The sequence below is a fragment of the Myripristis murdjan genome, chromosome 6 (assembly GCF_902150065.1).
Source record: "Myripristis murdjan chromosome 6, fMyrMur1.1, whole genome shotgun sequence".
NCBI lineage: Eukaryota > Metazoa > Chordata > Actinopteri > Holocentriformes > Holocentridae > Myripristis > Myripristis murdjan.
This window is the reverse complement of record NC_043985.1, coordinates 23,371,466-23,388,912: the sequence shown is the minus strand read 5'-3', so window position 1 is coordinate 23,388,912 and position 17,447 is coordinate 23,371,466. Positions and strand designations below refer to the sequence as shown.

The window sequence follows — 17,447 nt, the reverse complement described above, 5'->3', positions numbered from 1 at the left end:
CCACCAGTATCAATAGTGGCTCCATGGTGACAGACTACTTCCTTTTACGTTTGATGTGTCGTTGAAAAATGAGACTTTGGAGTGCAAACAACTAAAAATGAGAGTCCTTTGCTGAATTGCACTGTACGTGACATTAGGTTAAAAAGAGAAAGAGGTCAAAGCTGTTTCTTCTGTGCTATTTATATTGTTTTTTCTATTCTATTCTATCCTATCCTACTGTATGAACAGCAGCTTGACTAAATGAAGAGTTTATGTGCTGGTGACTAAATATATGTTATTTTATTTTATTTTATTTTATTTTATTTTTCACCCTGTGTCTTATTGTACATCTGTCATGTTTCTGTTTTATATGGATTGTATGTTCTCACTGCACTTGATATTATTGTGTTTTTTTAAAATTGACCTGCCTTGGGAATGTAGATGGAAATGAGTTCTATAGCTAAATATTACACAAGGCATCTTTTCTTTTTGAGTTTAAATATATTAGTACATGTACATGTTGATGAAATAAACTTATAATATAAAAATAAATATATACTGTCAGCATGTCTCTGGCATAACAGCAGGCAAAGAGAGACCCGCAGCCACTCAGAGAGGAAATGGCTGCAGGTGACCTTTCCTGCCGTGCAACTTCTTGAATCTGTATTGCAGTGCACGCACGCACGCACGCACACGCACACACACACACACACACACACACACACACACACACACACACACACACGCACACAAGCATGTATTCACACATGCACATTGAATGTCACTTTTGGAAAATTAAGTTTCTCTTTTCTCAGGGATACACAGCTACCCCAAAGGTCTGACAAGTAAACAGATGTTTTGCAACAACACAACAAGTAAAGTGCCCAGTCCGTGGATAAATGTTACAACTGGCTGTGTGGTGCGTTTGAGTTTCAATATTCCACTAGGGGGCATAATATTTCCACAGCCGTCCAGAAGTGGGACTTTTCCACAGCAGAGACAGAGCAGCCCTCTGTTCTCTCTCGCTTCAGGATGCAGAGTGTGGGAGGAATTCATTTTGCTTCTCCCTGTTCTGTTTGTGCGTTTGGCAGGTATCCTCCTGCAAGAGGAGGGGTCGCCCATAAACGCCTTATCCAGCCCTCTCCATCTCTCTGCACCATCCTCCATTTTGATCCAGTGCAGGAATTTCAGAGAGGGCTGTTGAATTAGGAGAGGCCAAAAATGACCTCATGAGTGTCCGGTGAGGTGTCCACCTGGGCCTCTTTACTGTTTAATCTGTTGCTGTGAAAATACTAAAAACTACTAATACTGATTAAACATGAAAGCATGAAAATATAGACCTACTTTATACTTTACAACCTTAATAATGGTGTTAAAGAAGAGGGTAGGTAAAGTTTGATATGTAGTGTATGTCCTATGATTTGGGAGAAAATCATGCCTTGATTGCAAAATTGCAAAATCAAAAAACAACAACAACAACAAAAAAAAAAAACTCTTTACATTGGCTCCCTGTTTAATCTCATTGATTACTTTTAAGGATCTTCATGCCCTGGCTCCAGATTATATTCTTAACTCCTTATGAACCTTTAGGCAGATCCTCGGCCAGAGGTCTTCTGTCTCCTCCAGAGTCCAGGCTGAGAAATGAGGGGAGCCTTTGCCATCAGAGAGGCTGTGGGACGTCCTGCCCGAGGAAACAAGGCTGTCTGAGTCAGGGTCTTCTTTTAAGTCTCTTCTTAGAGCTATAAATCTACTATAAGGCTACTCAGGTATACCTATTGTGCATAATTATATATATCATGTATACCTACTTAGGTATAAGTGGGTACAGTTAGATGAACAGTGTAATTACATGGCAAAACACTGGGAAGTGCATGACAGTGGGATTACATAATAATACATTGGAACAAGGCCATAGTGAAGCTAACTGTAAGCTAAAGGGGTGGAAAGCAGTTATAGTTAAGTGAAAATTAATGTTATTTTATATAAACTACATTTATTACATAAATAATGCACAATACGGCTGAATGCATATAAATGCCCCATAGGCAAACTATGCCCATCAGTGCATGATGTCCACTACAGCGGGCAGATGAGAAAAAGCATTAAATATTGCATCAAAATCTGGATCTTTTTGTGAGTGAGATTTCCAACCTGCCTGTCAAGAATAATAATCCAAACAGTCCTGCGAGGGCTCCAGGACCTTCAGTTCTTGGACCCTGAATTATCAGCGCAAATGCAGCCAAGCCTCGGGTGGGTTCACCCAGTGGCAGCTTGGACATGGTGCAATGTATTCAATAAAATGGCTTTTAAATGTTTGTCCTCTGTATTGGACATCATGCATGAAAGGGCTTGATAAGATTATCAGCAGGAAGTCTAAAATCTAAAATGTACTTGTTTCAGCCTAGTGGCCTGTTACTCGCTCTCTCAATCTTGTGTAGATGAATATCCAGCAATAAGAGGATTTCTCAGGCTTCCTAGTTGGCAGGCATCTGTTATTCAATCTTCCCCCTCATACAATGAATATTCAGTTTGATGAAGAAAGATTACAATATCAAAGATCTTCTCATTTGATTTGACATGCAGACATGCAGAGGCTACAGTAACATCACACATTATTTTCTGCATAAAATGTAGAAAAATAAGAAAATGTAGTCAAAGTGGCCAAAGGCTGCAATGCCCTCCTCAGGCCAGATGTGGTCGCATTTTACTGCAGTGAATAAATCAGACCTCATGCATTTTTTTCACCAGCACCAGTCTGATCTGATCATGTGCACTTCTCACTGAGACAGGCTATGACAAAGAAATTACATTTTACATGTGCAATAATAGAGCTTGGCATCTGTATTCAATAATAGATGCAAAGTTCCTCTTGTGTGATTCTTTTTTAGTCCTGACCTTGAAAACCAAAGTGTCAAAATACAGCTTCAGCCCCTTCCCATTCGATCTCAAAGCAATAATTTGGAATTTACTTCCATGAGTCATTTTCCTTTCAGTTCTGAGATGATGAACAAATTAGAAGCAGAGATCCGACAGAAATAGGCGTCAAGAGGAAACACGTCACAATGTGATATATTCAGCATACGCTGGGAAACATGCAGGACACCCAAGTGTCTTTGTCATCTGCTATTTTAGCTTGGGAATAAAATGTACTTCATGCACTGTCCTCGGATGCTGAGTGGTTAAAATGTAAGTAGGAGGGGGGAGGAAACCGGGATTGAACAGACCAGATTATTGCAAGTTTTGAATTCAAGAAATCTCAGCACCTGGTTGAGTTATTGATGAGTCACTGGACCTCATCAAGAAGCCCATCATTATTCTCTGCAGATAGACAGTAAAATTTTGACTTATTGCTGCTTCAAGCTTGCCAGTGGTGCTTGTCGGAATAGTTGCAAAAGCCAGTCATAAACAACTGATGATGTGCTCAGTGAACATACCCGGAGATTTATGAGCCACTCAAACAATGTGAATGGTTTACTGCTGATGTATGAGTTCATTGTTCTGCACAAGGTTACCATTTGTTTCAGTGTTTAGTGTTATAGCCTGTTCTGAGACAAATGAATGACAATAAATTTAACGTTCTGTCATTATGCAACGTTATTTAATGAAAACACCTGCGGATACATGGAGAGAGAGAAGGGAAGGATATAGGCTAATATTACATGTGGTCACATTTTACAAATCAGGGTTTACAGATGTCACATTTGCTTAAGATGAATAGCATAAACCCCATCAGAGGGAGGCATGTTCACGCACGCATGCATCCACCCACCCACCCACACACACACACACTGTGTACAGTCACAGCTTTTACAGCTGCTAATACTTCATTATTCTCTGTCTTTTTTTTAAGTCAACTTTAACAAAAATTTCCACTATTTTCAAAAGGTTTCATTTGGATATGTTTTTTTTAAATCTCCTTGCTTCATAGCTCCATGTTGATTTTTATGAGCTCGTTTACAATAGTGCATAGTGATGTCACTCATGTCATTTTTTTTTTTTTTTTTCTACAGGACATGACCCTCTCTCATCCTTTCTCTGCACTGACAGGAGTACTTTCAATACTGATCCTTCACCTAGTTAGGACTTAAAACCTTGGACACAGAACCATCACATGAACCACCATTTAACGTTGGTGCAAAAAGCTACACCAGTCAGGCAGTTTGCACACTAATCAATGCTGTGATGCCCACAAGCTCACAGAAGAAGAGCCCAGAGGAAAACATCCTTTCAAAGGAAACCCCCGAATGACACAGAATCTTGTAGACACACTATACCCAGCATCAAATATACTTTACACAATAAAATGCATTTCCACAAGAATGTACTTGTCTTGAATATTACAGAGCCAGTATAATTCCTTATTGTTTAGAATGACTAAAACCTAAGTTTGTGGTACATTTATGCATCTAAAACACATTGTTTTCAGTTTTGATGAAAATGGAAAGCGGTTCTATCATTGCAATAGAAACTGAGTGCACCATAAGAACAAGCCTAATCTATATTTCAATGATATGTTTGATCTGATATTTACCCCATCTCATTTTTAAAGATGAACAACAGCTCATAACTACAGATCCTGAATGACATTACCTGCACTCGGTCATAACCATAATTCAAAATGAAACTTTTGTGCCCGTTTGCCCTCATCGTGCTGAGCGTATTTTCTTGTACTGGCAGAGCAGCAGGTGTTTGAAGGTGTTTTTGAAGGTGGTGTTGCAGAGGGCGTAGCAGGCCGGGTTTATGGTGCTGTTGATGTAGCACAGCCAGTAGCCGATGGTCCAAAGCGAGTTGGGGATGCAGGTGGAGCAGAAGGTGTTGATCAGGACCATCACGTTGTAAGGTGTCCACGTGGCAACGAAGGCAACCAGGATGGCCATGATTGTGCGAGTCACCTTTTTCTCCCTGGAAGAAGTGCCTTTCTTTTTAGATTTTGTCACCGGACTCCGCTTCGTTACCTCGAAAGGAAAAGAGATGGAGAAGACATTTTCAGTCAACCGGGTCACTAATTATATCTGTTGCATTTGACAAACACTTGAAGATTTCTCACAATAGCATTTAAAGTCTTTATTTGTGGTCCTTTGAAACATATAAGCACATATATCTGATGACTAATTCATGTCAGGACAAGCAAAGCAGATATAAAAGACAATTTCAGTCATTTGCATCCCTGATATCACCGTTACTTTTTGCAAACGTGGTTTTTAACTCCGGATTTGTGGTCATTCTAAACATTATGTACAAGCACATATATATCTGTCATGTAATTTAAGTCGAGACGCTGCTTTGTTACCTCAAAAGGAAATCAGACACAAGAACAGACGGAAGACACTTTCAGTCAATTGGGTGACTGATTTTATCCGTTATTTTTTGCAAACACTGCAGGAATTCTCTATATAGCTTTCAAACTATTGATTTGTGGTCACAGGAGACATGTATAAGCACATGTATCTGACATCTGATACAAGTCACCTTGAACAGCGTCCTTGTGACCAGGTTCTGTCTCTCGGTGGCTGAAGTCTCTGCGAAGGTGCTCGGGCCGGTCTGGGTGGGGTTTCTGATGCAAGAGAGTTTAGGCCCACAACCTGTGGCTCCTTGCTGGGCAGAAGGCTGCGTTTGGTTTGCCTTTCTCTTGCCATTCAGTCTTCTCTGTGGTAGGGCAGGGGGGGCTGATGTCGTCTCCTCCTCCTCCCCCTGTTTAGATGATGAAGCAGGCATGCTGACCGTCATGGAGCTGTCATTAGTGGAGCCCTCCTGGTCTATTCTTTCTTCCTTGCAGGGGCCGTTTCCATTCTGATGCTGCAACTTTTCCGTCTCCCTCACATTCCCCTGTTCCTTCCCTTCTTCCCTAGTCGCGATGCAGTTGTTCTGGCTCTCACATCCCTCCTCCTGACTGTGCGAGGGCCCCTCCCCGAGACTGGTCCCAGAGGTCTTCCTGCTGTTCCTCCTCACACGGCTGCGGCTGGCCTTGGAGATGCGCCAGTAGAGCACAATCATGATGGCCACCGGCAGGTAAAAAGCTGCAATGGCCGTGCCGAATGTCACCGCTGCGTTTGAGAAGAACTGGATGTAGCATTCACCGGTGGGCACAGTTCTCCCGCCAACAATGAACTGCCAGAACAGAATGGCTGGTGCCCATAGGATGAAGGACAGCACCCAGGCCGCAGCGATCATCAGGCCGGCCATTTTGGTGCTGCGCCGCACCGGGTAGCTGAGGGGCTTGGTGACACAGAAGTAACGGTCAAAACTAATGATCAGCAGGTTCATGACTGAGGCATTGCTGACGACGTAATCAACAGCCAGCCACAGGTCACACACAACCGCTCCGAGGGGCCAGTGGCCAATCACAATATAAACAGTGTAGAGGTTCATGGAGCAGAAGCCAATGATGAGGTCTGCACAGGCCAGGCTGAACAGGAAGTAGTTGTTGACGGTCTGCAGGTGCCTATTAACCTGTAGCAAAGCAAATCAGAGGATAATGATAATCCTTTTGTGAAATGTGATATACTGAGCATTTGAATCACGTCTGTTAATCATAAATGATCAAAACAAGGAAATCGAAACCTTTATTGAGAGCATGACCAGGATGTTGCCGATGATAGTGACCAGACTCAGCGAGCTGGCCACGAGGATGATGAGCACCATCTCCACAGTCGTATACGGACTCCCAGAGAGGAGGCTGGTGCTGATGTCATCGCTACTGTTGAAGCCCGTGGAGTGGGAAAAGTTTGAACTCTCCATGCTCTCTGGTCTCGGATATGCCTTTTCACAGCTGCTTCAGGCCAGAGTCAAATCTTGGCAATACACCTGGGAATGACAAAGATTAGCAGCTTTATGACTGAGGTAAAGTCGTCTCTTTTGTCCCAACAGTGAGCTCACACGTGTCCTTACAGTCAGAGTGCACTTGACGTAGCAAAACTATCTGCAGCGTCCAGTGTGTACACACTGGGCAGGTGTTCGACTGTGTTTTTGCGCATGCTGCTTGGCCCAGGTGTGAAGGATAGACAGGTGAGCAAATACAGGCTCCGGCAGATGTGTTTAAAAATACACACATTGGTGTCCCACTTACTCATATCAGTCGTGTCACATTGGACCTAGTTTATGAGCAACACGGGGGTTTAATTCACTGAATCATTGGGGAATTGGTAATATCTACATTGTAAGCGTCATCTCATGTCTATAAACCTGCAGCAATAGTGCTGTGAAGTTGTAAATTCAAGTCAGTGGTAGAAGCAGCAGATGCTATTTAGTTTTAGATATACATGTTTGATTTGTCCTATTCTCTATGAATGTTTATGATTAAAAGAGAGAGAAAAAAGAATAAGACTGTTGTTCTCATGCACTGCACTCGGCCCGCCTTTGGTTTCTGTTACTTGCTTCCAACTGGTGTCTCTGCCGAGCAACACTCTCCTCCTTGTTCTTAAGTGACCTGGAAGTCTGAACTCTGATCAAATCTGACCTGACTCGTTGCATAGGATCATGTAATGAGGCCACCTACATCTCTAGAGAGTACATTTACATTTCCTGGCCTGCCTTTGAAAGTCACAAAATGCCCTTTGAGCGTATATATAATCTGCGTGTGAGAGCCAATTCAAAAATGTCAAGTTGTTGTCTAGATCCTGCAGGCGGAGAGGAGTCATTTCCTAACTACATCTCTGCCCCTTCACATGGAATTGTAGTGCCAGCTTTGAAAATTGGATTTTGATTTGGACTGCGAGTGTGTGTACGCGTGTGGCTGCGTGCATGTGTGTGTTTATGTGTTCACTCATTTATTTGTGCGTGTGTTTGTTCTTTGAGGCAGATGTCCAAATAGACCTTAACAGGAAGCCATGGTTTTAATGTCAAGATAGCACAAATCCTCTGGGGCTAAACATGGGTTATCTAACTGTAAGGACGGAGCATAATAATTTCTGCACTCCAAGGAAGTGAGGGGGGGAAAAAACAAGAAAAATTATTCTGGGGTAGTGGAACTATCCTCCTGCCTCGCCCATTCATGAGTAATGAGACAGTTTCAGCGAGACCTGACATAGATTCCCACTTGGGCCACCCATGCCAAACATGCACACACTGCTCATACTGTAAGGTGCCTTTCGGATAAAAGCATCCACGAAATGACACATCGTGCATGTCTCTTTTTCCTTCTGTTTTTCCAGTGCTTTGTGTTCTCAAAATTGCCCGAGACAAATTGGCAGCGAGCTCACTAAACTCGATAATTATGGACATTTATCTGTCAAATGAGAGACTAAAAGACAGCCCAGCTATAGGGAGATGAAGGGCGGGACATAATTTAAAATCAGTTAAAATGATGTTAAAAACCGTAAAACAGACATAGACCTACAAAAGCACACTACATGGCAATGTGATGAATTGATTTCTCCTGATCAGAAAATCAATGTGAGGACACTCAGGAGATACCATGCTTCTTATGCCCCTGTAAGCGACTCCATTAGGCCACATGATAACATCATACTGTACCTTAGTTATGTTTCCTTCCTGCTCTTCCAGCCCGTTGAAACTTCATTACAGCATGAGTAACTCTATCACCTAGCCATCAAAGACCCATTCTGGGCCCTTTCTGTAACAAATGACAATGTGCTGGTGTATATGTGCATGTTTGTACACATGCACGTGTGCTTTGTTTCTTTTTTTTTTAGTAGTTATGGATGTGTGTTTGCATTCCCACAGGTTTTTGGTGGATATTCAGCTATTTCAGCGACTTTGCAGGCATCATAATTTACATCCCACAAGGACCTGACTTGTATCAGGACAGCACAGTTAATATTTGAACCGGCTGCTCTATCTAGTAAATTAGGGATAATGCATAATAATTACATTACTTTAATGAGCTGTCTGTGTTAGCTTGGGTGAAAATGTCTTCATATGGTGCAGTTTAGGTTGGTACCAGAGCAGGAGATCATTACCTGCTCCTGAACTCATCCTCACTTCTTCACACCAATAAGACCCCCATTACCGACCTCCCTAACTGTTATTCAGGGCTACTGGACATGGTCAAAGAGGCACGCAGTATTTCCTTGACAGGCACAGAAACATAGTAATTAGATCCAGTAGATGCTCCCTGCTACAGTTGTACCAGTAATATGCTTCAAGGGTTTACCCGTCTGGCAGGGTGAGCTCAAAAGCGTCCCAGTACATTTAGTTTTGGCTATTTTGTACTTGCCAGACAACAATGCAGATTTGGTAGTTGGCACAAGAGCAAGGGGCTTGTTGACAGAAACAAGAACAGTTGTGGAAACACATCTCTGACTTCCAGATAATACAGAGAGCACACAATTTCATGAAAAGGGAGATTTTGATGACAACAGGGATCAACATGCAATAGCTTCTGATTTTCCATGTAAAAAGTGATTATTTTTGTGCACCATGTCTTTTAGGTTGAAGGTATTTCTCACTGTGAGTCCGACATGCTCTGTTAGCTGTGACATCCTAGCCAACAGAATTACACAGAATGACTCCTGCACAGTTTCAAGTGACATCTCTGACATATGTTTGGATGGTGTTACACCTAACAGCTACGCCAGGTGTAAAAAATGCATTGTGTATTCAAACCAGTGTTTCCTCTGTAAACATTTAGCCGCAATGCATCAACGCAGCAAGAAAATTACCACCGCTGCAAGACAAAATGTGAAAGAAAAACAAGGAAAAATAACATTGTAGTTTAGTTTTACTGCTATCTAAAACTAAGTGTAGTCCAGATGTTTTAGAAATAATGCAGATATTCTATTTATAAACATCTTTAACACTAGAACCTCAACTTGAAACATAACTTAGACCTATAGAGCAATAGATATGAGATCAAACTAGAATTATTGCCCGAAGCACCACAGCTGCATAAAATTACAGAGAAAACACTCTTCAAACATATGCACATCCGCATTTATATACATGCACTCCATTTGCTTAGGGTTATGCCTGGTTTGATTGATGAAAACAGAACTTCACGGCTGCATGTGCACTGCAAATGTTCATGTTGTTATTAGAGTGGTTATTATGAGCATATTTACCACACGTTTGCTATGAAGATATGTTATGATTCTGAGCAGTGTGTCCTGAACTCTGAGGAGTGGGAAATTTCACATCACCCTGAGCTTCTGGCCTAGCATGGCAGTGTAATGGAGTGGAGAAAAAGCCACTGAATGTCCAACACAGCCCTGTCATATAGCCAAAGAGAGAGAGAGAGAGAGAGAGAGAGAGAGAGAGAGAGAGAGAAAGAGAGAGAGGAGTGTGTGGAGACATAAGGAGGAGAAAACAGACAGACCAGAGATGGAAAACTCAGTGGGAAAATAAACAAAATAGAAAAGGCAAGGATACTAAGTGTAGCTTGTGGAAGAGGAAAAGATGAGATGAATTAGAAAAGGCGTAACTGCTTTAAAAAGGAGGGAAGACTGGAGTGACACAAGCACAGGGACTTCATCTCTGAGGACACCCTGGAACGAGTAGGAGAGTTAATGAGAGAGTATTAGGAAGCATAACTTGATTTCATCCTGTAGGCCTACATGTTGTGTGTTTTTTTCAGGGAGGAGTGGCCTGTTTGAAACCTAATTTTCCAACACAAACACACTGTGATCAGGGGGATTCCTGGGGAGCAGGGAGACAGGGGAATCCAGGGGCTGTGATCCGCCTGAAACCTTTGATGTCTGGGCAGAAATGGCATGGAGAGTTTACAAGAACAGGCTTATGAGGAACAATAAAGTGCGTGGTAATGACCATGAACTGAAAACTACCTCAGGAAACGGAGGCTGCGCGGAATATGATTCTGCCCTGTAATATTCCTATAATATTATTACACGGACTCAAGGTGTGTCTGTGGTACTCTTACAGGGTATTACATGTGTACATACATGTTATATGTATCCACTATGGAATCATTATAATAGTGCTATTATAATTCTTCATTGGGTTTCTGAACAAATGATTATAATTGTCTGTTCTAACTATTGTTTCGTTCTGTGTTATATGTTTTTGTCATTCTGTGTTGTGGCTGATTGTTTTTTGTCCTACTATTGCTGGCTGCAGAGCAATTTGCCCCACGGGGATAATAAAAGACTCCTTGAACGTTGAACCTTGAACCTAAGGGATACTCAATTTAGTTGATAATTTTGGTGTGATATTTTTTTATGGCAGGTTATACACCTAAAAGTAAACTTGTTCCTTTTCTAAGGTGTCCTCGTTTGACTCAGCACCTTCTGCACCGTGCTACTCAGAGCTAATTGTATAATACAAGAGGGGTACACTCGTTTAGAAGATGTCACACCCTGGGAAATTCATGCGGGTAAATCTCAGTAGCCTACAACACAGTTTCCAAATTTAGAAGACGTGCCCAAAGCTGCGTTAATTTGAACTATTGCATGAAGTATAGACCTGGGGGGAAACATTAAGTCCAGTCTCTTAGGTTCAGGTGGTCCATAAGTTTGTTTTCTTAAAAAATAATAATAAATAATAATAATTATAATAAAATAAAAAGTCCTTACCCCTGTCTGGCAGTTTTGGTAAAGCTCAGTATGAAAGCAGCATCTTACCTTGGCCGATGGAAACGACACGGACAAAGGTGAAGTCTTTTAGTTCCGTCCATATTACTCTCACCTCTGTGGACACACTGAAGCAGACAGAGAGGCAGAAAGTAACTCGACGTTAAAGTCGCTCCTCCTCTGACAAGAACCAGTGTGTGTGTGTGTCTGTGTGTGTGTGTGTGTGTGTGCGTGCGTGTGTGAGAGAGACAGACAGAGAGACAGAGACGGAGAGTCGCAGAGAGAAAGAAGGGAGGGGTCAAGGGGGCTATTAGTGACTGTTGTGTTGTATCCCTTGAGCTACAGTCGCGAATTTGACTTGAGAGAGAGAGAGAGAGAGAGAGAGAGAGAGAGAGAGAGAGAGAGAGAGAGAGAGAGAGAGAGAGAGAGAGAGAGACATATGTTTGTTTCAGGACCATGGAGAGCACAGGCATCTCCAACACACACGCACGCACGCACACGCACGTACAAACACTAACTCACACAGGAGCTGTAGGCCATAATAGTAAGAGGAGGAAGTTTGACTGGCTGTGGCATGAAATCATGAAATGAAATGGTAAACCAGCGCTAAACCGAGGACAAAAGGAAAGTGTCCCACTGTTATTCTGCCGCTGCAGGACGTTAACCTTTAAGACTCTGTTGTTTTGACCTTTTAACCAAACTGGTGACGCAGTCCGCCCCAGTTGGTGGATGACCTTACTTTGATGGAATTACCACAGAGAATAATGGTCCCTCCCAATGAAACAATTACAAATAAATATGTCAGCAAACAGGCGCACATGGGGAATGTAAGCATGATTTGATAAGGGGGAATATAAGACGATTTATTGCTTTTATCTTGGTCTAGCCTTAAACCACCCTTATCACATTGATCACATCAGCAGTACAGGCTACTGAATGATTTACCAGGATGTATTGTAAACTGCACATTGCACGTTGAATATTCCCTGTAATTGGGGTACCAAGCACTATAATTTAACATCACAGCTTAATTATTTAAAATTTGCTGTGGGGGTGGTTGTGTCACTGAAAATATATGTGGTGCATCTGTGTGCATTTGTCATGTATTTGGTGCATCCATGGCCATAACTATAATTTCTACTGTTTTATCATTTGTCTTGAACACAAATAAATATAATACCCTGAGTTTGCATCTCTGTGTGTTTGGTGCTGAGGTCTTTGTGTTTCTTGGCTGCTTGAGGCTTGCTGCATTCCTGTTGTAGCATATTGTTATAGTCTTCTTATTTGCAGCAGTTCTTAATATGTGAGACCAAATGAATTTTCAGCAGTATTAGGCCAATGTGTGTGAATGTATCCCGTATCCTGCATGTGATCAACAGAGGTTTTGTAATCCACACCAATTTAGGCTCTGTTAATGAGGACAAATAACAAGCGAATGGTAAAATAAAGTTAAATGTAATGCGACCTCATGTTACTGAAAGGGTTTTTGTCACTGTAACCTGGTTAGCACCAGGGATTGGTGCTTTAGACAGCCATATGAGAAGTTTAGACATTTTTTTATGATGTATTTACAAGTATCTTGCTTGACAACGGAAGGAGATCAGTATGTGATGAGTTAGCCTCCACTTGGCATTGTTAGATTGCAAAGAATTGCATGAAAATAATCCAGCAACATGGATATTGTGAATGGTGTAAGATACAGTTCATATAAATGCAAATGTGAATTGTCATCAAACTACTTCTTCTGGGCAATGACTTGCGTAGTTTTAAAACTGGAGTGTGAATGTATAATTCATAAAGGTTGGTACAATCATGTCTAATGCAAGCTGGCCACTGGCGGTGGCTTTGTATGGTAACATCACATGAAGGTTCACATGCGCAGGCACCACACAAGTGTCTACTTATTTGTATGGAAGGGTAAATGTCTCAATTTCAGTATATCATGCTAAGGCAATATCCTTTGTTTTTTGTGTCAGTCACAATATGTTTTCTCACTGGAGTGACGTGCACCCTGGCCCATGTTCAAAAGCCCCACATGGACTACTGCATATACATTCATTGACTGAACTGAATGTGTTTTCGGGGGTGAAAGAGAGGACGCACAGAGACCATAAAGGATGCACTGCTTGGGGGGATATGAGCTATAATATAGGAAGCCACCATGAGTGATAAAAGCCATTACTCCTTCAAACACACACTGTTCATTCACATACTATCCTAACCCCTTCCCTCTGCCTCCTCACTTCCTTTCTTCCTCTTTATACTGCGCATATTTGCTAACCTGCTGCCCCCCTTGCTGACCCCTTACAAATACGAATGCAAAAGATTCTCAAATCAAAAGTCACTGTCAAAATATAAAAATGCATAGATATCTTCTGGTAATGGCATTTTGAGAATACTCGTCTTTTGAAAGTTGCCCTCCACCACTCTGTGCATGAGGAATAAAAAAGGGTGAACAATGAGGCTCTCTCCACTTCACTATATGAAGCAACGCCCCAAGGTGGCAAGGAAATGAGGTCATCCAGTTTGAGCCAGAGCAGCTGTTTGAATGCAGCGGGGCCATACACACAACAACAGACCTCTATATAACCATTCTGATGAGGTAGGCAACGTTTTATGCAATTAACTGGCTCATTCGTTTATGAACAAAATTGTGCTAGAGGAGTGCAATTTTGAATTTTAAGATATATTTGATTACCACCGAGGTTTGGAAAAGAGAAGCATCCTTGCATGCAAGTAAGAGCACCATTTATAATACTTCTATAAGACTGTCCTGCACTGTAAAGGAAAGACAGTGCAAAACAAGATAGAAAAACACAGATGCTGCAGTTTTCTAGGTCTAATATAGGCTAATGCTTATCATTTACCCAGAGACACGAACTGTTCCCAGTGCCTGAGACAAAAGTTTGCATTATGAGCCCAACTTATGATTTATTAAAAACTACCCATAATTTAACATTTTATATGGGCCCATTTGGGCTCCCTGCACCTCTCTGATGATACGTGCAAATAAATATGACAGGGGAACATGCAACATTGAAGATAACAATGTCTTTCTATAATAAAGGAAGAGAATTTACTGTAAATATATCATTGTCAGGGAATTCTGATAACAATCAGCAGCAATGACACTTTGTGTAAGTGATAAATGGATAATATAACACTAAAAACAGTATGACGATGATGATGACAATATGATGCCTATTTTTTATAGTCTATAGTATAGACAGTGATGTGTATCCAGCCACAGATTCCCATTTGTCAAGATTTTCACCCCCAGCTTCCTGAACCAAGAATTAAATGACAGAAAAATGCAATTTGCTGAAAATACCGAGACCCCATTGAGGACTCACTCAGAAGTGATTTTAGGAATTATTGATCAAGTGCAGTCAAAACGTACGATCTGGCAGGTTACTGATATGTTAAGTTAGATGACCATATAGCTAAACAACAGTATTCTCCCAATAAAAGAAACTTTTGTCCAAAATTAGAGACATGTTAGTCCCATTCACCAGACATATTTGGGAAAGCTGCAGTACATATGATTATCACCACAGATTGCTCAAACCATTTGACCATTTCAGCTTCTGTCCTTTACCCCAAGATCCTCAGCAATTCTGCAGCAATTGTTTACCAGTTCGTATGTTTCTGTCTGTCACTGGTTGGTTGTTTCATGACTCTGCTGCCATCTGGAGGACCAGTGTCGGGCCCTGCTCCACAGTCCTGCAGATGTTTGTAATGGGAAGCTCTTTCTGTCCACTGTGGCTAATACTGATGGAGTGAAAACATTTGTACAGCCATCATGTGTGGCTGCACAAAAGACAGTCTAGCACTATATGTGACTGACGAGCAATAACATGGATTAAAGTAAAAAAAAAAAATAATAATAATAATAATTTCAAAATCTTGTCAGGACAGCAAAAACCAAGAATAAACCTTAGCACAAACTTGGACACGGCTTTGGCAGACTAATTAAGTAATTAAGTAAAGTGTATTTACAGAATAATGCTGAATAACAAAAGGCCAGTGTTTTTTCCTTGGATAAGGCATCCACACTGAGCAGGTGTGTATCATGTTTTCATTTAATTTACATAAAAAAACATTTGGTTGACACTTTTATGATGTGGTGTAAATGAAACAGGGAGATCCATCATGAGGTGCTATTCACACATTTTGAATATTAGCCGAGTTTTACCATTCAGCGTTGTTAAAATACAGATGACTTGCTCTGTAATTGTAATAATTTTACCAACCAAGGACCTGTGGGATATGAATCTCAATGATGCCACACACACACACACACACACACACACACACACACACACACACTGAGAAGCTAATAAGCCCCACTTGGTGTCCTTGGTCTCTGTGGAGCTCACAAGCATCAAAGTGCTAACAAGCTGCTCTTCCATTTCTTCATTCTTCTCACACACACACAGCCAACTGAGTCTACAACAGATGAATGAGTCAAAACATATCCCGTTGCCTGGTGGCGCTCTGACATATTGTAGCTGTGCCATGGCAACACTTCTACATACTACACATCGCTCCTTTCATTTGACCCTGACCACGAATAAAACATCATCCTCTCAGAAACACCTCCTGACTCGGCTATTCTGCAATTCAGTGGTGATCACATAAAAAAAATGCTCTGCTGAAAGGCCCCGGTCTTATGACTCCATGCCCTTTCCAGCTCTGCCTCACTTGTTGTACATGCATAGGAAAATCCTGCCGTGAAAACTTAGAGTGGATTGGAAAAATTATGGCCGTAGTTTGCATGATGCAGAGGCCATCTGCAATGGAAATATCATGTAAAGTGAGGAGGTGAATTATGACCACATGTCCATGCCTCGCTGTTTATACATATTACCATTGAGAATGACTGGTTCACCTCAGGTCACACCAGCACCAGCAGTGAAATCAATATGAAGACGATCAGAAGATATTAACTCCAATTTTTTATCTTTATATGTGCGTAAGCATCGGTTATACAGTCTGTGCAAGTGACCATTTTGCCCATATAATAAGCACCACAAATGGCAAAGTTTACTCATTTAAACTTAATGTGTAAGCTGCATTGTTTAGAAAAATAAATAAATAAAAATAGTGGTCTATTTGTTTTGATTTAGTAGAGTTTGAGAGCTTTTAGCTACAGTGTCCTTTAGGCTGAATCACACTGTGATCAGGCAGCAGTCATTTGAATTCCTGGATGTGGTTATGAGGAAGCTGTGACCACAGGTTTTAACCCTGATTTGCTATGCAGGAGCATTTCTTTTTTTTTTTTTTTTTCCCTTGATAATGGACATGGTTAGATCCCAGTTGTATATCTGACCTCATCATCTCCTTGTATTCTTAAATCCCTGCACAGGAGCTTCAAAAAAACCAAAATAACTTCTGTTACTCTGTGAATCACTAGTTTCATCTAATAACTTTGGAGGGGATAATTTTACAGACTGCTTTTATGTGGTGTTTCTTTCACAATATTATTTGCTTTCCTTATTTCTTAGCCACTGCCCTCTTCTTTTTTCTGTACAACCTTTTATATCTTCTGTCTGTCTTAATATACACTGGTACAGTATAGAGGTGTGAAAGTGGCCTATTGCGTTGCACTGTCAACTGTGGTGTTTGTGCATGTTTTCAAAAAGTTACAAATTGTTCTTATTTCTCAAAATACAATCATTTTATTCACCTTTTATACATTTTGTAACCAAAGGTTGATGCTTCACTGTCCTCACATAAGTATAGCTTTAGAAATGACATTTCATTAGCTAACCTTGAATAAGGTTTCGTTTCTTTTATATTTTCAAGTTGTGAGACGATGAAAATCAAAGACATATTCAGGTGCATAAAAAGGAGTTACTGCACAGTGACGATACTAATCTGATCTACTAATGTGAAGGAAACTTGCATTGCAAATCAACGCTGTCACCACAGATGAACTACGTAATCAGTTAATCTTTCTCCCCTACACATGGGTTGTTCTCA

At 41.1% G+C, this 17,447-nt stretch overlaps 1 protein-coding gene across 1 annotated transcript; it reads right to left on the bottom strand.

The window, feature by feature from the left end:
* Positions 1-3,818: 3,818 nt before the first annotated feature.
* Positions 3,819-11,575, bottom strand: LOC115360196 (muscarinic acetylcholine receptor M2-like). Its single transcript, XM_030052917.1, has 4 exons — positions 11,514-11,575; positions 6,541-6,783; positions 5,449-6,429; positions 3,819-4,934 (listed from the first exon to the last, which is right to left on the bottom strand). The coding sequence occupies exons 2-4, from the start codon at positions 6,715-6,717 to the stop codon at positions 4,623-4,625; spliced, it is 1,470 nt and encodes a 489-aa protein (XP_029908777.1). The 5' UTR covers positions 6,718-6,783; positions 11,514-11,575; the 3' UTR covers positions 3,819-4,622.
* Positions 11,576-17,447: the final 5,872 nt, after the last annotated feature.

What these genes read in the sequence shown, in the direction of transcription:
- LOC115360196 (XM_030052917.1), bottom strand. Translation starts at nt 6,717, where the DNA reads ATGGAGAGTTCAAACTTTTCCCACTCCACGGGCTTCAACAGTAGCGAT. An exon ending in TGGTCATGCTCTCAATAAAG is followed by an intron (nt 6,430 to 6,540) that starts GTTTCGATTTCC and finishes GCTTTGCTACAG; the next exon opens with GTTAATAGGCACCTGCAGAC. An exon ending in TCACAAGGACGCTGTTCAAG is followed by an intron (nt 4,935 to 5,448) that starts GTGACTTGTATC and finishes TTTCCTTTCGAG; the next exon opens with GTAACGAAGCGGAGTCCGGT.